Below are 21,384 nucleotides of genomic sequence, written 5' to 3' on the forward strand. Positions count from 1 at the left end.
TACTAGAGGTTGCCTTGACATTTCACTTCTCTTTATTTAACAAGAGATATGTATATGGCAGAAAAAAAATATATGGAATAGAATTTTGTTTATTGAGTACCATCATAGAATATAGTTATTTCGATATTAAAGCAACATGTATAATAAAAATTCAGTGTAGGTGACCAAAAAGGGTGAAAATTTTTTTTAATTGTAAAATGAGAAACTACACTTTAACATCTCTTTTATGATAGATATTTTATTTTAGCATGCATTGATCATGCATTAAGGGCAATTATATTATCAGAAATTTAGATTTAGTTTAAGATTATCATTTATAGTATCTTAAAAAATACCATGATTGATAATAAAGGTGGATACCATACTCTTCATTATTTCTAATTACTTCTTGAAAAAGTTGTCAATGTGTGTGGGGATTCCATCTCAACATGTATTTAAATGAGTTTCCATTACTAACAACATGGAAATCAAGTTTAGACCATCTGTTTCTTAAAATTCATGGCTGCTAACAGGGGAAAGTCTTTCAGGTCCAAAAGGCAAGCCTTACTTTTTGATATTAAACCAGAAGTAACTGAACTTTGAAATACTTAAGCAGAAGCAATGAACAGAGTTGGGACACCTATGGTATGTGAGACATATGCTAGAGTTTGAGGGGGAGGGATAAGAAAATAAAAGCACAAAGTCCCTGATAATGACACTTACAATTCTGTTTGCAACACATGATTTTGCTTTCTCTAATTATTGGCATAAAAAAAAATAGAAATGCCTCTCAACTAGGGTACCAACTAACTTTGAGGTGGTTTTTTTGTTTGTTTCATAATCTTTTTGAACTTAATTTTCTTTTATTTTTTTTTGGGGGGGGAACAAAACAACCACTTTCCTAGTTTTGTTTTGTAAGGAATAAATAAAGAGATGAATAAAAATGTTTGTTTTGAATGGGAAATAAGCTGGAGAACCTCTTCACAGCCCACAGTTCGTGTCCGTGGTTCTTCCTACAGGTGTGAACCTTCACTAAGATTGATACTACAGAGGCTAACCCCCGTAACTGACCTGTTAGGACCTCTGAGACTTAGAATACCTGCGCCAGATTTGGCCACAAGGCTTGGTAGTTTCATGTCTTGTATCTTCCTTGAGTTTCAGTTTCCTTACAATGACAAAAATAATACCCACTATTTTATGCTTCTGCAAAATTTAACATGATAATATATGGGAAAAAATTAGAAACTATAGCAGAGGCTAAAATCAAATATAAAACAAATATTCATAAAACTAAACTTTCTCTCACAGAGAATTTTTATCTTAGTTTTATTCCACACTGATCTATGCATATCAGTGGTGAATTCTTAAAATGAGAGGATACACTGGCTTAAATTCTTATGAGCGAATTGCAGGAAAGGGAATTACAAAGATGGTAAAAGGACTTACATGTGAGTGTAAACGATGGTTTATTTATAGTAAAAGGCAACTTTTTTGTCTTCAGACTTTGATATAAAGTCCTCTCAATTCTTTTCCTGAAATGCTCAGCACTACCAGTAGATGGGTATCGAAACATGAGTACCATTAGAATGTTCACACCATTTTCATCTGGACTGAAGAACAAAAATGCAGATAAATAGAAATAATAATAAAGCCAGTTCTCTAATCATTTATTACTTTGAGGTATTAAGATTCACACTAAATTTAAAGAAACAGAATGGATAGCCTATCTCTAGAAATAATGGTTAAGATACATAGCTAAAAAAACATTGTTCTCTGCACTTACTTAGTTCATAGTCCAGAGGGGTTGTAGGAGAAGGAGATGTTTATGAAATCATGCTTCACATACACTTAAAGGGTTTTCTTTTTAAGGTGTTTTGAGCCAAAGTTGTAGCCATCATTATTCTTCAGTAGTGGTGTGAAAGAGATAGCACTTTGTGTTCACCAAACCCAGTTGCCTTTGACTCCTGAGCACAGGTCTAGATTTCATTTCCTAGTCTCCCTTGCAGTTTACTGAAACTTTCTAGTGAAGTCTAGACAATGGAACAATAGAATGGGGACAAAAATGATGTACCCCACTTCCAGGCCCAGCACCTGAAAACCTCTCACACCATCTTATTATTATTATTTTTTTGGACAGAGACAGAAAGGGAGACAGATAAGGACAGACAGATAGGAAGGGAGAAAGATGAGAAGCATCAATTCTTTGTTGCAGCTCCTTAGTTGTTCAGTGATTGCTTTCTCATATGTGCCTTGACTAGGGGGCTACAGCAGAATGAGGGACCCCTTGCTTAAGCCAGTGACCTTGGGCTCAAGCCAGTGACCATAGGGTCATGTTCATGATCCCATGTTCAAGCCAGAGACCCCACACTCAAGCTGGTGAGCCCATGCTTAAGACAGTGACCTTGGGGGTTTCAAACCTGGGTCCTCTGCATCCCTGTCCAATGCTCTATCCACTGCACCACCACCTGGTCAGGTCCTCACACTATCCTAAAGCCTTCATTCTTCCTTTATTTGCCAACCAGACACAGACGATCCAGTGGGAAATTCCACTGTCCCAGCCTGCACTCATGTGCCCTGCTACCACTTCTGACTCTCTGAACCGAGCCACCAAAGTGAAATAAACCTTTATTGTATTAAACTATTGATATTTGGGTGTGGATGGTTAGTTAATATATGTTTGATAAGTAGATGGTTATACAAAGCAATTATAAAAGGAAATCTTTTGATAAGAGTTTTAAATATATTCATTTACATAATGCATAGGTCTAGAAAACCTGTTGCCTTTCTAGAATTACTTTAATTGGAAACATAAAGAAGAAAGGAAGGAAGAAAGAAAGAGAAGGCAGAAGGAAAGTAAGGAAGGAACAAACATTGAGGGGGAGAGGAAAAGAAAAGTTGTGAGCTCCTGAACCATGTGTGTATTTACCATCAAAAGTAGAGCAAACAAGCAAGCATTACAAATACATATAGTTATATATTAACTTATATCCACAGAAAAGTTTAATAACTTTCATCAAAATGAGTAAAAGGATGTATTATTCTAATATATGCCAAGTCTTTGGCATGCACATTCAGGATGAACTCTAGTAATTTATTTTAGTCCCTGACAACAAGTGCATGTTCAATTTATGGATATTACCTTTCATTAGAATATAAAAATGAAAGCATTAAAAATTAAAAAATAATAATATAAATGCAATGGCATTAAAAGAAAACCTATTGCAGACAAAGTCATAGGCTGGTTGTTGGGTAGGCTTAAAATGAGGACAATCAAAAAGAACTGGACTAAATTCTCCTGAGCTTAAGGAGCAGGGTATGTTGGCAGCACCATCCCTCCTCTTCCTGTATTTTTTTTCTTTTGCAGAGTAATTTTATTTTTAATACAATCAGTGGCATTATCTCTTGTCATAGCATTTTACATCTTTTTGTAACTGGGAAATGGCTAGGCAGTATAAGTTGGGCTGCTCAGGAGTCATGACATCTTTCTGTACCTGCAAACATTTGCTCAGGTAAGATGAACAACTGTATTGATCCAATGCTTCTTATACTTGTTTGAAGTTGCAAATCAAGTTTACCTACCTTATTTTGATAACATGAGATTTGATAAACCGACCTGCTCCAGAATGTTGAAATATCCTAGACATCTGATTAGAAAAATATTAAAAAGTATTAATGTTAAGAAAAATGTTACTCCTTGTCTTATTTAGAGACGAGGCAACAGCAAGAATTTCAGTTTATTCTCAGGTATGTGAACAGACTATTCACAGTGGTAAGATTAAACCAGGCTTTAATTCTTATAGAACTAAACAATCTTAACAAATTGTTTAATATTTTGGTAATCCTCTGTAAAATGGAATAATAAAAGTATCTACTAATAGAATTGTTTTGAGGATTAAATAAAATAATATATATCACACATTTTATACCATGCCTGGCATATTGTAAACTATTGAAATGTTCATTATGATTATCATCAAATGATTAAAATATCTGAGCTATTTTTTTAAGGCCTCATTTTCACTTTTAAGAAAACCTACCGTAAGTTTGCCTTATACTCAACTATAACTTCTACTCTATTATCAATATTAATTTTCTGATTTTTTTTTTATTCAGTGCAAGGAGGGGAAGCAGAGAGACTCCAACACACACCCTGACTGGAATCCACCCAGCAAGGCTACTAGGGGGCGATGCTCTGCCCATCTGGGGTATTGTTTGGTTGCTCAGAAACCGAGCCCTTCATAGCACCTGAGGCTGAGGCCATGGAGCCATCCTCAGCACCTGGGGCCAACTCACTCCAATGGATCCATGGCTGCAGGAGGGGGAGGGAGAGAAAGAGAAAGATAGAGAAATGAGAGGGGGAGGGGTGAAGAAGCAGATGGGCACTTCTTCTGTGTGCTTTGACCAGGATGACTGGGAGTCAAACCTGGGACATCCATATGCTGAGCTGATGCTCTACCACTGAGCCAACTGGCCAGGGCCTTGATTTCTTAAATGATTATCCTATGACTGCATTTAATATAATATGTAACATCTACTGTGTGACTCTGACACCTCACTTGTTAGTCATCTCTCTAGGGCAGCCAGGCTTTCACAACTGGTACTAGATTTAGAAGTAGGTTTCATGGTGTTCCATACTGTAGGCATGTTATTACTCAGCTTTCTGGTCTGAATCATTGAAAGATTTTGGATGCTGATTGAACTGATTTCCTAAAGGGCCCTGATTCCCAAAAGACTGTTAAGGCACCACCTTAGAGATAAAAAAGTACTGGACTGGGAGTTAGAAATTACAGGTCCACATTTTTTTTACAAAGGCCCATGTCCATGGTCAATCTTGCCCCCCAATTACTATGTCCTCTGGGAGGAGGGAATATTGCCTTCTTCCCTATAGGATTCCTCCTTCTCCCTGACTCCTCTAAACTAGTAACAATGCTCAGTAGATCTTTTTTATCCTCTAACTATTGATTCTATATCCTTTCTTTCAATTCCACTGCTATGGTCTAAAATCATCTCCCTTGAAACTTGCCTTTGCAACAGACCCCTCACTGGCACATTTATGTGATTGTGCTCTACCTTTTCTCCCCTCAGTTATTCCCCAACAATGCTAGCTATCAGGATATCTATAAAGTACAAATCTGAGTATGTTATACTTCTGCATCAAGCCCACTGTCTCCCACAGTTTGAGCTCTATACTCCTAGTTTTTCACTGGCCCCTGCCATGCCCCTACTTTGAAACCCTATTCTTTTATCTGCTGAATGGCCTGTTTTCCCCTAAACCCATTAAATTGGCTCATACGTCTATGACTTTACACATTCATTTCCCTTTTCCTAAATATACTTTTTTTTCCTCAGCCATATTTCTTCAATACTGTAATTTTTTATAAATTCCAGTGACAACCAAGTTATCTTTGACCTGCTCTCTTTGAAGCTGAACACTCCTTTATTTGGACCACTTCAGCATCTTGCACACTATTCTTTTATAGCAACTGTCATGCCAGTTGGCAGCTGTGTCTTTCCCAATCTAGACTCTGAGTTGTGTAGTTGTGTGACAGCTGAGGTTGTGTCTGATTCATTTTTGTATCCCCAGCTTGGCTCACAGTAAGCATTAAATGCATGTTTGATGAGTAAATCCATAAATGAATACATGAGTAAATGAAGGAAGAATCAACACTGAAGGGAAGAAGGTAACACATTGTTTTTTTTTATCTGCAAATCATGTTGCCAAACATAAGTAGAAATCCATGGGAATCTAAAGTGAGCTCAGAGCTCAGAGATGTCAGTGGTGACTTAAACATGATGGTCATTCCAGGAATTTAATCAGTTCTGAGTTATAGCACTTATGATTTTGACTTTACTGAGCTTCTCTATGCTCACTTTGTTCCCATTCCTCAAAGATCAGGGAGAAAATCTGATTTTAAGGTCTCTAGCATCTCTAGCATTTTATATAAATATGCTCTGAAATTTTGAACTTTGGAAAAAGTCAAGATTCTGTCATATCAGAGTAAAAAAAACTCCAAGAATCTCTTCAAACTAAAATGTGATAGTAACAAGATCATAGTTCTTGTGAGGTCTTAACCCATTTTTTTTTTAAATGAATAGATTCTAATACAGCAAAATATTGGTATGACCACTAAGAAGAGTTCACATATATTAAGCCCATACTACCCAGTAGGCATTGGACTGATTCTTTTGTTCACACCTCACACCACCTTCTGAAGAAAATATTTTATTTATCCTCAACAGACCCACTTTATAGATGAAACTAAGGCTCAGGACACTTAAGCCAACTTGTCCAAGATAGCTTAGTAAGTGGTTATTTTGCACTTAACTGCACACCTCAAACTAATATAATATTGAATGTCAACTGTAATTGAAAAAAAAATGAAAAAATATAGAAACAAAAATGCAGATGACATCAGAGTAATGGTGGTATGAGAAATACTCCTGATATTTCCCCTTGAAAGTTCAACAAATTAAGCAAAGGAACCCCAGCTGGCTCATAGACATGTATGAAAGATCCACACACCAAATGGACTGAAGGTGGGACAAGGTGAAAAGGTGGGGCAGAAGATAAAATGCATTCACAGTGGGCCTTGGAGTGGAGAGGAGAGAAACCTGGAGTGACTGGGTTTTTTTCTCTGTGTGGACTGTGGGAAGGAGGGAAGCTTGGGCTCTCTGGATTTTGTCTGAGGGATATGGAGAGGGAAACTCAGAGTGACTGAGTCTTCTTCTGCCAGGAGGACTGGTGAGATAGAGGGGGAAATAAACCACAGCACCCAGAGTGCAGGGTCATGGCCAGTGTTCCTGCAGTCTGGCTGTAGCCCACACTCAGCAGAGAGAGAAAACTAAAGTGCGGCCTCCAGTTCCCAGATCCCACTTCCTTCACTTCTCAGTACCAAGAGTGGCAAAGACAAACCCCACAGTTAGCTCTCCAGAGTCACTTTCTGGAGAATGGAGGTGCTCCACATCTGGTCCCCAAGTCTGTTGAGATGTGGAAAGGAGCGACAGGAAGCCTAAGATCACCATTGCTAGAGCTGTAAAGCCAGAAAGCTGAAGCCATAAAGCCAAAGCTGTAATGCCCTCACAACACACCCCACCCACCAAAGTGACTGCAGCCCTGCCTACATTATTGACAGGAACATCTCAGCGATGGCCAGCCCGAGAACATCACAAAGCTAAAAGTTGTAATACAGCGACACCTATTGGAAGAAACCTCTCAAAACCAAAATTTATTTTTCCTTTTTTCTATTTTTCCTTTTTATTCTTTTTTTTCTTGTGAATTTTATTTTCTTTAAATCATATTTTTATCCTTATTTTTTGTAGTGTTCTGTTTCTGATTTTTTTGTTTGCTTTGATCTTTCTGTGGTTTTTTTTATGTCGTAATTTTTTAAATTTTTGTATTTTTTCTATTTTTATTTTTATATTTTTAGTTGTTTTTTTGTTAGGGTTCTTTTTTATGTGACAGAGAGAGAGGGAGAAACATAGAGAAGGACACATAGAGACAGACAGCCCAGGAAAGAGAGAGATCAGAAGCATAACTCATAGTTGCAGCACCTTAGTTGTTCATTGATTGCTTTCTCATCTGTGCATTGACTGAGGGGCCACAGCAGGGCCAGTGACCCACTGCTCAAGCCAGCAACCTTGAGTTCAAGCCAGTGACTTTAGGCTCCAAGTCAGCAACCTTTGGGTTCAAGACAGTGACCATGGGGTCATGTCTATAATCCCACGTTTAAGCCAGTGATGCCGCACTCAAGCTGTTGAGTCCATGCTCAAGTTAGATGAGCCTGTGTTCAAGCCTGCAAACTTTGGGTTTTGAACCTGGGTCCTTTGTGTCCCATTCCGATGCTCTATCCACTGCACCACCACTTGGTCAGGCTTGTTAGGGTTCTTAACAATACCACTCTCAAATGCCATCAAGGAAGAAGAAATCTAATACCATGAATACACAGGACAGAGATGTAGTTCAAAAAGAAAATAAAAGAATCTCTAGGAAAAAATCTCAATCACATGGAAACCTTGGAATTCAATAAAAGAGAATTCAAAATTGAACTTCTAAATATACTCAATGGGATGTGAGAAGACACCAATAGGCAACTTAATGAGCTCAGACAACAAATTAATAAATAAAACAAATACCTCACCAAGAAGACTTAAACTTTAAAAATAGATCAATAATTCAATACACAAATTGAAGACTGAGGTAGCAAGTTTAACTAACAGAACAAGCTTAGTAGAAAAAAGAATCAGTAACATCAAAGACAGGCAACTAGAAATGATACAGAGAGAAGAAGAAAGAGCCTCATGAATTAAAAAAAAAACTGAGAGAGCTCTATAAGAATTGTCTAACTCCACCCAAAAGAGCAATATAAGAATAATGAGTATATCAGAAGAAGAAGAGAAGGAGAAGGGAATGTAGAGCTTATTCAAACAAATAATTGGTGAGAATTTCCCAAGCCTATGAAAAGAGTTAGAGCCTCAAATCCAAGAAGTAAACAGAATGCCAAGTTACTGCAACCCAAACAGACCAATTTCAAGGCACATAGTAATAATATTGTCAAAAATCAATTATAAAGAAAGAACCCTCAAGGCAGCTAAGGAAAAAAAACATAAAAAAAACATAGAAAAGAAAGCCCATAGGTTATTGTCAGACTTCTCAGCAGAAACTCTATAAGCCAGGAGAATGGACCCAAACATTTGAAGTACTGAAAGAGAGCAATTACCAGCCAAGAATACTATACCTATTAAAATTATTCTTCAAATATGAAGGAGAAATAAAAACTTTTCCAGACACACAGAAGCTGAGGAAATTTATCACCAGAAAACCCTACTATAGGAAATAGTCAAGGTGGTTGTTTTATCAGATACAAAGAACAAAACAAAAAATTACAAGTAAAATCTTCAACAAGATCACAATAAAAACCAAGGATAATCAGTGACAACAATGACATAAAAAGGGAAAGGATAAAGATCTGCAGTAGCAAAGGAGGATGCAGTGCAGAAGCTCTCATAAGACAAAGGACTCTATACATATGAACATTTTTTTCTTAATAACCTAATGGTAACCACCCACAAAAAAGCCACCACTGAAACACACAGCTTAAAAAAAGCAGGAACAGGGGAAAGAAGTATAGAATACCACCAAACAAAAACAACTGACAGACACAAAAAAAAGAGAAGAACCAAACAAGACACAGAGCTACAAGAAAACAAAACATAAAATGGCTATAGGGAACCCTTAAGGGTCAGTATTTACCCTAACTGTAAATGGACATAATAAACCTTTTTAGGACATTTCATCCCAAAATGTCAGATTATACATTTTTCTTTGGTGTGCATGGAACATTCTCAAGGATAGACCATATGTTGGGCCACAAAATTAACATCAACAAATTCAGGAAGATTAAAATTATACCAAGCATATTTTCTGATCATAATCCTTTGAAATTAGTGAATACAACTGTAAAAAGAAAGTGAAGAAACCCACAAAAAAACATGAAAATTAAACAACATACTTCTAAAAATGGCTGGGTCAAAGAAGAAATAAAATCAGAGATCAGAAGATATATATAAACAAATGAAAATCAAAATTTCTGGGATGCAGTGAAAGCAGTATTAAGAGAGAATTTTATATCATTAGAGGCTTATATCAAGAAACAAAAGAGATCCCATGTAAACAACCTAACATCACACCTTAAGGAACAGAAAAAAGAACAAAGGTAATTCAAAGCAGAAGAAAGAAAATAGTAAAAGTTAGAGCAGAATTAAATGAAATAGAGAACAAAAAAACTATAAAAAAGTAATACAACAAAGAATTAGTTCTTTGAAAAGATCAATAAAATAGACAAATCACTGGCTAGACTCACTAAGGGAAAAAGAGGAAGGACTTATATAAACAAAATCTAAAATGAAAGAAGAGAAATGACCACAGACATCATAGATATACAAAGAATCATAGTAGAATATTATAAAAGATTGTATGCCACCAACTTTAACAACCTAGAGGAAATGGATAAATTCCTAGAACTATATAATCTTTCTTGACTGAGTCACAAAGCAGTAGAAAACCAAAATAAACCTATAAGCAGGGAGGAAATAGAAACAACTATCAAAAGCCTCTCTAAAAACAAAAGCCCAGGACCAGATGGCTACAATGGTGAATTCTACCAAACATTCAAAGAAGATTTGGTACCTATCCTTCTCAAAGTCTTCCAAAAAAATAGAAGAAGCAATACTTCCTAACATACATATTTTATGAGTCCAAGATAACCCTCATACCAAAACCTATCAAGAACACACACACACACACACACAAAAAAAAAACAACAACAAAACTACAGATCAATATCTCTAATGAATAGAGATGCAAAAATTTTAAACAACATACTAGCAAATCGAATACAACAGTACATTAAAAAGAATAATATACCATGATCAAGTGGGATTCATTCCAGAAGCACAAGGATGGTTCAACATATGGAAATTGATCAACATAATGCACCACATCAACAACAAAAAAGAACAAAAATCATATAATCCTATCAATAGATGCAGAAAAGGCATTCAATAAGATATAACATCCCTTTATGTTTAAAACACTCAATAAAATCAGAATAGAATGACAGTACTTCAACATACTAAAGGCCATATATGACAAACCATCAGCTAATATTATACTAAATGGTGAAAAAATGAAGGCTTTTCCTCTAAAATCAGGAAGGAGACAAGGTTGCCCACTTTCCACTTCTATTCAACATGGTTTTGGAAGTTTTAGCCAGAGCAATCAGGCAAGAGAAAGAAATAAAAGGCATCCATATCAGGAAAGAAGAAGTAAAATTATCACTTTTTGTAGATGACATGATCCTGTATATAGAAAACCCCAAAGCCTCCACCAAAAATCTATTAGAAACAAACCAATTTGGTAAAGTTGCAGGATACAAAATCAATATACAAAAGTTCACTGTTTTTCTATATGCCAATGATAAAACATCAGAAAATAAACTCTAAAAATCAATTCCTTTTACAGTTACAAGAAAAATATAAAATACCTAGGAATAAACTTAACAAATGATGTGAAGGACCTATATACTGAAAACTACAAAACATTATTAAAAGAAATTGAAAAAGACAATGAAATGAAAAAATATTTAGTGTTCATGTATTGGAAGAATAAACACAGTAAAATGGCCATATTACCCAAAGCAATATACATATTTAATGCAATCCCCATTAAAATTCCAGTGTCGCCCTGGCCGGTTGGCTCAGCGGTAGAGCGTCGGCCTAGCGTGCGGAGGACCCGGGTTCGATTCCCGGCCAGGGCACACAGGAGAAGCGCCCATTTGCTTCTCCACCCCTCCGCCGCGCTTTCCTCTCTGTCTCTCTCTTCCCCTCCCGCAGCCAAGGCTCCATTGGAGCAAAGATGGCCCGGGCGCTGGGGATGGCTCTGTGGCCTCTGCCTCAGGCGCTAGAGTGGCTCTGGTCGCAACATGGCGACCCCCAGGATGGGCAGATTATCGCCCCCTGGTGGGCAGAGCGTAGCCCTTGGTGGGCGTGCCGGGTGGATCCCGGTGGGCGCATGCGGGAGTCTGTCTGACTGTCTCTCCCCGTTTCCAGCTTCAGAAAAAAAAAATGAAAAAAAAAAAAAAAAAAATTCCAGTGTCATTTTTTAAAGAAATAGAAAAAAAATTTACAAGGTTTGTATGGAACCATTAAAAAATTCTGAATAGCTGAAGGAATCCTGAGGAAAAAAGAATAAAGTCTGAGGTATTACACTACCTGACTAACTTATACTATAGAGCCATGAAAATCAAAACTGCATGGTAGTGGCAGAAAAACAGATACACAGACCAATGGAATGGAAGCAAAACCCCAGAAATAAACCACATATATATAGGCAAATGATGTTTGACAACAGAGCTGAAAACACACAACAGAGAAAAGAAAGCTTCTTCAATAAATGGTGCTGGGAAAATTAGAAAGCCACATGTAAAAAAATGAAACTTGATTACAGTTTGTCCCCTTGCACAAAAATTATTCAAAATGGATCAAAGACTTAAATATAAGATCTGAAACAATAAACTATATAGAAGAAAAATAGGTACTAAACTCATGAACCTTGGCAGTAGAGAACAATTTATGAATTTGCTCCCAAAGGCAAGGGAGGTAAGGGAAAAAATAAATGAATGGGTCTATATCAAACTAAAAACCTTCCGTACAACAAAAGAAACTGAAAACAAAACAAATAGGCAACCAACAAAATAGGAGGTGATATTTTCAAACAACAGCTCTGGTAAGGAATTAATATCCAAAATATATAAAGAACTCAAAAAGCTCAGCAACAAACCAGCAAAGAATCCAATTCAAAATTGGCAAGAGGATCTGAACAACAACTTCTCCCAGGAGGACATACAAATGGCCAATGGATATATGAAAGGATGCTCATCTTCAATAGCTATTAGACAAATGTAAATAAAAACTACAATTAGGTACCACCTCACATCTGTTAGATTGGCTATTATCAACAAGACAGGTAATAACAAATGTTGAAGAAGTTGTATAGAAAAAGGAACCCTCATTCACTGCTTGTGGGAATGCAAATTAGTACAACCATCATGGAAGAAAGTATGATGGTTCCTCAAAAATTAAGAATAAAATTACCATTTGACCTAGCAATCCCTCTACTGGGTATCTACCCCCAAACCTTGAAAAAATTGACACATGAAGACACAAGCATCCCCATGTTCACCATAGCATTATTCACAGTGGCTAAGACATGGAAACAACTAAAGTGTCCTTTGATAGAGGATTGAATAAAGAACATGTGGTTCATATATACAATGGAATACTACTCAGCCATAAGAATTGATGACATAGTGAAATTTATGACAACATGGGTGGACTTTGAAAACATTATACAAGTGAACTAAGGAAATCAGAAAAAGCTAAGAAATGTATGATTTTATACATAGGTGAACAGAGATAAAAGTGAAGTAGTTACCAGGGGGAAGGAGATGTGGGGGAGGGGGTTGGAAGAAGGGTAGAGGGAAGGTTATAAAGAGGGATAAATATAAGGTGATGGAAATGATTTGACTTTGGGTGATGGGTACACAACATAATCAACAGTCAAATGCTATATAAATGTTTACCTGAAACCAGTCTACTCTTTTTTTTCTTAAATCATTTTTATTGATTTTAATTTATTGTGTTTACATAGATTCTAGTGTTGCACTGAATGCATCCCCTTTCCCCCGTATTCCCTTCAACATCTCCCTTGCCCCCCTCCCCACAGCAACCTCCCCACTTCCCTTCAGGTTTATCCCATCCTATCATCCCCTTTCCTTCTGTTCTCTTTTCCTCTGGTCCCTTTGATCTCTCCTCTGTATCAATTCCATTCCTCAGTTCACATTGTTCATTGGATTCCTCAAATGAGTGAGGTCATATGATATTTTTCTTTATCTGCCTGGCTTATTTCACTTAACATAATAGTTTTCATGTCCATCTATGTTGTCACAAAAGTAAGATTTTCTTCTTTTTTCATGGCCCCATAGTATTCCATTGTATATGTACCACTGCTTTTTAATCCACTCATCCACTGACAGACAGTTGGGCTGTTTGCAGATCTTTGCTATTGTGAACAATGCTGCCATAAACATGGGGGTGCATTTTTCCTTTTGAAACAGTGCTATGGTGTTCTTGGGATGTATTCCTAAAAGTGGGATAGCTGGGTCAAAAGGCAGTTTGATTTTTAATTTTTTGAGGAATCTCCATACTGTTTTCCACAGTGGCTGCACCAGTCTGCATTCCCACTAGCAGTGCAGGAGGGTTCCCTTTTCTCCACATCCTCATCAGCACTTATTCTGTGTTGTCTTGTTGATGAGCGCCACTCTGACTGGTGTGAGGTGATATCTCATTGTGGTTTTAATTTGCATTTCTCTAATGATTAGTGATGTTGAGCATTTTTTCATATGCCTATTGGCCATCTGTATGTCCTCTCTGGAGAAGTGTCTATTCATTTCTTTTGCCCATTTTTTGATTGGATTATCTTCCTGGTGTTGAGTTTTACAAATTCTTTATAAATTTTGGTTATTAACCCCTTATCAGACATATTCTCGAATATATTCTCCCATTGTGTAGTTTGTCTTTTTATTCTGTTATTATTGTCTTTAGCTGTGCAGAAGCTTTTTAGTTTGATATAGTCCCATTTGTTTATCCTGTCTTTTATTTCACTTGCCCATGGAGATAAATCGGCAAATATATTGCTGCGAGAGATGTCAGAGAACTTACTGCCTATATTTTCTTCTAAGATGCTTATGATTTTATGGCTTACATTTAAGTCTTTTATCCATTTTGAGTTTATTTTTGTGAATGGTGTATGTTGGTGGTCTAGTTTTATTTTTTTGCATGTAGCTGTCCAATTTTCCCAACACCATTTGTTGAAAAGGCTGTCTTTAATCCATTGTATGCTCTTACCTCCTTTGTCAAATATCAGTTGTCCATAAAGGTGTGGGTTTATTTCAGGGTTCTTCAAAGATATAGAACACATATTCCAAAGATTTATATGGAATCAAAAAAGAACATGAATAGCCTCAGTAATCTTGAAAAGGAAGAATAAAGTGGGAGGTATCACATTTTCTGATATGAAGTTATACTACAAGGCCATTGTACTCAAAACAGCTTGGTACTGGCATAAGAACAGGCATATAGATCAATGGAACAGAACAGAGAACCCAGAAATGAAACCTATGTACTCTTATTGATCAGTGTCACCCTATTAAAGTTAATTTTCTAAATAAAATTTTTTAAAAAGAAAAAAATGCACATGTATATGAATAATTAGAAAAACATAAGTGAGTCTGAAGATGTGACAACATAGTGGTTAAGTACATTGTCAATTTATAAAGCTATCTCTTACTAGAAGGTGATTTTAGAAACATCATTCAGCATCTTTTGGACCACAGATGTTCGGGTAGGTGTATGTAGAGAGGAAACCCTTAAGAAGGCCTCACATCTTTTTTTTCCTTACTCTAAGTCTCACAGGTAGCCTCTTGGGAGGTAGCTGTTGTTTGACAAGGCTAAGGAAGCTGCTCCTCTCCAGACACCTATTTATTGTATTCAATTTCTGGAAATGTTTAACTCATGTTAATACTTTTCTAATAAGAACTCACTAGTGCCCTTAGTCCAGATTACAAAGTTAATTGTATTCTTCCCTTTCTCTGGTCCACATAGTAAAGAACAGGTTATTTTGTTAGAGATTATTCTATTTAAGACAAGAGGGGTTAGCTCATGGTAAAAGTAGAAAAGCTCTTTTGTAAAATCAGATACCAATTGTAGTCCTTGTTTAAACTCCAGCATTAAAAAAACAATATAACATGTTTGAAACAATAGCGTGGCTCTGACTAATAGTGAATCTAGTGCTGTTTCTGGCAAGATTGAGTTTGTGCCTTTCCCTCTGGCTGAGATCTACATGCAGATTAAGTCCTCAGGGAAGAGCAGTAGTTACCAGATGCCAACTAGGGAATCCCTTTCCAGATCCACCTATGAAAATAAGTCAGGCAAATGTGCAGATTTCCTGTTACCGTCAGGAAACTATGTACCAGCAGAGGACAAATACATCAAGAAAACAAATTCCACTTCCCTTTTTTCTCCAGAAAGTTTTCTGCTAGCTTAAAGGAATTTTTCCTTCCTCTGGACTCTTAAAATACTGATCATTGGGTCATATATTTGACAACTACATTCTGCACAGTGGCAGCTCTCACAATGTTACATCATGTTTTTATGTCTTATATTATCTAAGTTTTAATTTGTATTATTTTCCATGGACAAACTTCCATACATATATTATATTATTGGCTCCAATAAGGAAGAAACTGTATTACACAGATCTTGGTATTCTTCAACAGTATTGCCCAAATAACACTTGTATTAATTGACGAATTCTTCAACTATAATTAATCTTAAACAACAGTGTTAAGAAACAGCCTTGTGAGGGAAAAATTGGCTTTTCATCCCTTCATGACTCTCTCACTGCACCCTGTCTCTTTCCATTTTTCTCATTTATTTGGGAGTCTCCTACATTTCAGGCATGGTGATTATACTGGATAAAGAGTAGTGAACAAAACACTGTGGTCCCTGGACTCACAGACTACCGAGATAGACAGTAATAAATAAAAAGCCAACTATTATAGTAAAATCATATGGAATAATGTCTAGGGGTCTATAATAGAGAGGGGCTCTTCATGGAGGTGACATTTAAGTGATAGCTGAAGAATTGAAAGGAGTAAGCTTCAGAAAGAGCAGCGCTATGGGACAATCTTCCAGGAAAAGAAATGGCATGTGCAGAGAGACTCCAAAAGAAGGCCAACATGGGTAGAGAACAGTGAGTAGGAGGAAAGTATAAAAGTAGGAGCAATAGTTAGATCCAAAATATTCAGCTCCTTGGAGGCCTTCATGAGCAGCTTGGATATTTTTTTATGTCAGAATAATAATTTTTTAAAACAATTTGTCAATTACAGTTGACACTGAATATTATTTTATATTAATTTCAAATGTATAGCATAGTGGTTAGACATTCATATGATTTATGAAGTGTTCCTCCCCACCTGGTTAAGTCTAGTATTGTACCTACCTGGCCATAAAAAAGAATAAAATCATAGCATTTGTGACAACATGGATGGACCTAAAGGGTATTATACCAAGTGAAATAAGTCAGACAAAAACAAATGCCATATGATTTCATTTCTATGTGAAATTTAAAGAGCAAAATAAATGAACAAACAAAACAGAAGCAGACTCATCAATACAGAGGAGCTTGGATTATATTCTAAACACATTCAGAAGCCACTTACAAAATTTTAAGCAAAATTGTAACATAATGTGTTCTTAAAAGATTATTCTGGTTGCTATGTAGATGAGATATTAGAGGGAGCCTGCAGCAGAAGCAATGATAACTGGAAGCTTCCCATATGAAGAAATGTGTTAGACCTAGGATGGAGATAATGCTTCTAGGGGCAGAAAGTGGATGATGTGATGGGTACTTGGTGGTTTGTTGAGTTGTGCACTTGAAACCCTTGTGGATTTACAAATCAATGTCATCCCAATAAGTTCAATAAAATAATAAATAAAAAAGTAGAAATACTCTTGATAAAGAATTAGACATAAGGATAAGGGAAATGTAGATATTCTAGCAACTAGATGAACAGTGATGCCATTTGTTGAGGGGTAAAATATAGAAATAAGAGAATGGAATAGGGAAGCAACACTCAAGAATTTGATTATGATACGATAACTTTGAAGTGCCTGCGAGTGATCCAACTGGAAGGTCACATAGACAATAGACCTTACAAGTCTGGGCTTCAGAGAAATCTGGGTTAGTGATTAAAATTTTGAAATTAGAATTATTGTATATCTGTCAGTACTTCCCCTTTTCCATTAAGAGGTCCCCTCTTTCCTATAGAGAACTCATTCTATATCATTCAAATAAAGCTAAAGTTGCCCCCTCCTCTTGGCTCCCACAAGGGAGGCACAATTTTATTCTCTTAGTCTACAAGCAACTAATGTAGGGATGGGCAGGTGTTCCAAATTTGGCCAACTAGTTGGTTCTCCATACTTTCCTCCAAGGACTATTATGGAAAATTGTCTTTTCCTGCTTTAGTTAATAACCTGGGAACACAAAAATATATATATTTGTGTGTTATTTTTTTTTTAATTAAAACCTGAGAACATTGTTTGAGCCTTTGACTCCAGGCATACCCAAAACTAAATAAATTTCTATATATTTCCAAGTCTTGTCTTCTTTTTTTTTCCTTCCTCCCTTTTTTCCTTCCTCCCTCCTTTCCTTCCTTCCTTCCTTCCTTCCTTCCTTCCTTCCTTCCTTCCTTCCTTCCTTCCTTCCCCCCCTCACTTTTTCTTTTCTTTACTCTCTCTCCTTCCTTCCCTCTCTCTCCAACCCTGCCTACCTTTCTCTTTCATTCTTTCTCTCTTTGATCATTAATTGGGTTTCTGTCATATATATATATATATATATATATATATATATATATATATATAGATATAGATATAGATATAGATATATAGATATATTTTACCAAATGTGTCCTATTTATCATGGGAAAGGATGAGATCATTTATAGAGCCAAAGAAAAAAAAAAGAAGCAAAGGAAAGATTAGGATTAAGAAATGTCTTAAGAAGCTGAATTTACTTAGATGATGATGAATTGTGATGAGCAATTGTAGCAGACATGTGTTCCCTACCCAAACTGCTAGACAGACATGCCCGTGTCCCAGCTTCTATAAATCTTGATTGACAACAGCTCACACCCACACTTCCCTGAGGCCTGCCCTTGTCTGACCAGAGCACCTTTCTCAGCGATGTCTGGTATCTAATGTTCCACCTTCCCAGGCAGCCCTTATTGTTATAACACAAACAGCCTAGCCCTCTTACTTCTGTGCAGAACCACCTTGATGATGTAATTCAGGTTTCAGATCTTCCTCAGAAATCAAGCTGAGGCTGCACTGCGCTTCTGAAACCACATCTTTGTCTGGCTTCCTCCTCTGTCTTTTCCTGTTGCCCACGTTTTCTTACAAGATTTTTCTGGTTAAGTTTAATAAATCATTTAACCAAGAATCTTCCTCATAGACTGTGCTTTTTGGGATCTGACCTGCCAGGGACAAACAAGAATGCTCTGCTGTGTGTCTGTTTGAATGTGCCCATTATTTGGAAGATTGGCACCACATCTTCTATTTTCAGATGAGGTTTTTAACTTGTAATTAGGAAAAGATTTAATAAACTTTAATGAAAAAGTGTTTTTAGAGATAATTTTATGTATCTCTAAAGGTGTTTCTGTATTGTGCTACTTCCTTAACGTAGAAAAAAAAAGATAGAGAAAAACTTTTTAAGGATTCTAACTTAGTTGTAATAGTTTTAGAACACACAGAGAACAATCAAGAGGATTCTGGTGGGAAGCTAGTTTTTTTTATCCTTTCTTTAAGTTATTTTTATTTATTTATTCATTTTTTAGAGAAGAGAAGAGAGAGAGAGAGAGAGAGAAAGAGAGAAGAGGGAGAGAAGCAGGAAGCGTCAACTCCCATATGTGCCTTAACCGGACAAGCCCAGGGTTTTGAACAGGCGACCTCAGTGTTCCAGGTCGACGCTTGACCCACTGTGCCACCACAGGTCAGGCATGGAAAGCTAGTTTTAAGACATGAGTTTAGAAAGGTATAGAGTCAACATCAACAACCTTTCAATATTAAAACTATCTGTGCATAGAAGTTATCTTCCTGTCCAACAATAATTATCATATCATTTATAGTATTAGTTTTTTGGATTTTTTTAAGCATTGATATCCAAGGTAAAGCCAGTGTTTCATAGAGGGTTTGGAAAATATCAGAACTTCAATTTATATTCATTTTTATGTAAACAAACAAGTTTTTAAAGCACTGGCCCTAGGGTTTGGTATAATAACAGGAGCAAACTACCTGATGTTCCCCAAGAGAATGTGGAGATCAGTTTAGGAAGTAGAGTGAAGGGGAGGGAAGATGGGCAAAATGGGTGAAAGTAGTTAAATGGTACAAACCTGCACTTACAAAATAGGTAAATCATGGGGATGTGATGTACAGCATGGTGACTATAGGTATCAACACTGTATTGTACAGTAAGTTTTCACTTAACATTTTTGATAGGTTTTGTGACTTTAAGAAAAAAAATTTTACCATAGACTAATTGATACAAATAAGAGTTAAGTACCTATGCATTCTCATCAACCTTATAACAATGACATTACTGAAGGAACTACTCTATTTGAAAGAGTTGCTAAGAGAGTAGATCTTAAAAGTTCTTATGATGATTTAAAAAAGTACTATGTGTGATGTTAAGTAGACTTCAAGTGGTGGTCATTTTGTAATAAATACAAATATCAACTCATTATGTTGTATATCTGAAACTAATATAATATTATATATCAATTATATTTTAATAAAAAATAAAATAATCTGAACATAATTTTGAACGAACCCACCAACCAATCAATAAAATGAGAAAAAAATAAAATTGTGACAATAATTGTAAAAACATTGCTATGTTAAGCGACAAACACTGAATAGCTGTGGAACGGAAAATATTATTTGTCGATTTTCAACATTAAAATCAACCTATATAAAGATAACTAAACACCATGCAAATAGTTCCCTACATTGTTAATAATTAAGAGAAATGTGAGTTCAATGAATGAACTGTTAGAGGGCTTAATGTTCAAGGTTTGGTTAAGAGACAGTGTCTATAGCTAATCATAGAAACATTACTTTTCCATAGACAAACATTACTTCTTTTTCCCTAATAGCTCTCATAAGCTAAAAGGAGTGTATTCTAGGTTAAAATACTGATTTTTCTAAATAAATCTATGGTCACTAATGACATTCTTTTCATGAGAACAAAAATGAAAGACCATTTTATTTGACTTTCTGCTATGATAGGTAAAAGTTTACCTTGCCTAATATACTTTAAAAATTATAAGTGACTTGATAAATATGTAAGTTTTCAAAGGCAACCAAAATATTTGAAGGCCATTACTAATTTTGAGATTAATAGCAAGAATTAAAGACACATATCCTTGTATGTGACTATCTACATGCTTTTAAAAGCAAAATCAACAAAATAGTTAAGCAAATATGGCCATCCTAATTGTTATATTTAAAAATGATTAGGGAAAATGAATCAAGAATGAAAATAAAGTTAAAAATAGGGAAAACATCTGTTTCAATTATCAATCTTCTCAAGTGCTAATTAGTTACCTACTCTAATCTATATATATTTAATGGTAAAGAACATTATTTTAAATGTTTTATATATATTGTTATTTAATCCTCATAACTGTATAATCTAGATACTATTTATCCTCATTTCACAGGAAAAGAAATTGAGTCATGGAGAGGTTAAGTACCATATTTTCCCATGTATAAGATGCACCCTTTTCCAAAAAGTTTGGGGTCTAAAAACTGGGTGAGTCTTACACAGTGGTTGTGGCATTTCAAATGCCATAGATGAAACTGAGGATGAGGCAATATATGAAGACAGTGATTTGTCATCAGACACATGAGGACAAGCTAATGCATGGGAGTTTTAACAGTGATGAGGAGTTGTATGAATTTTATGATGAATAAAACTTTAGTTCAATAACTTTATGTAATATATTTTTTTTCAAATATCAGGCCCCCAAATTAAGGTGCGTCTTATACATGGGGAAATACAGTACTTATGATAACCACATTTAAAATGAAACAGAAAAACACATTTATAAACTTTAAAAATTTCTGTTGGGCTCAGATATATGAAAAGATGCTCATCTTCTTTAGCTATTAGAGAAACGCAAATCAAAACGGCAATGAGATACCACCTCACACCTGTTCGAATAGCTACTA

The 21,384-nt window shown here is 35.9% G+C and overlaps 1 protein-coding gene across 1 annotated transcript in view; it reads right to left on the reverse strand.

The window, feature by feature from the left end:
• The window catches only part of TMPRSS11F (transmembrane serine protease 11F), a 70,254-nt gene that overhangs the window by 11,648 nt on the left and 37,222 nt on the right, over positions 1 to 21,384 (reverse strand). The window contains exons 4-5 of the mRNA XM_066384823.1: positions 3,559 to 3,623; positions 1,426 to 1,589 (exon numbers count right to left, since the gene is read on the reverse strand). Coding sequence (XP_066240920.1) covers positions 1,426 to 1,589; positions 3,559 to 3,623 — 229 coding nt within the window. The remainder of the gene's footprint in view (positions 1 to 1,425; positions 1,590 to 3,558; positions 3,624 to 21,384) is intronic.

The sequence above is a fragment of the Saccopteryx leptura genome, chromosome 5 (genome assembly GCF_036850995.1).
Source record: "Saccopteryx leptura isolate mSacLep1 chromosome 5, mSacLep1_pri_phased_curated, whole genome shotgun sequence".
NCBI classification, from domain to species: domain Eukaryota; kingdom Metazoa; phylum Chordata; class Mammalia; order Chiroptera; family Emballonuridae; genus Saccopteryx; species Saccopteryx leptura.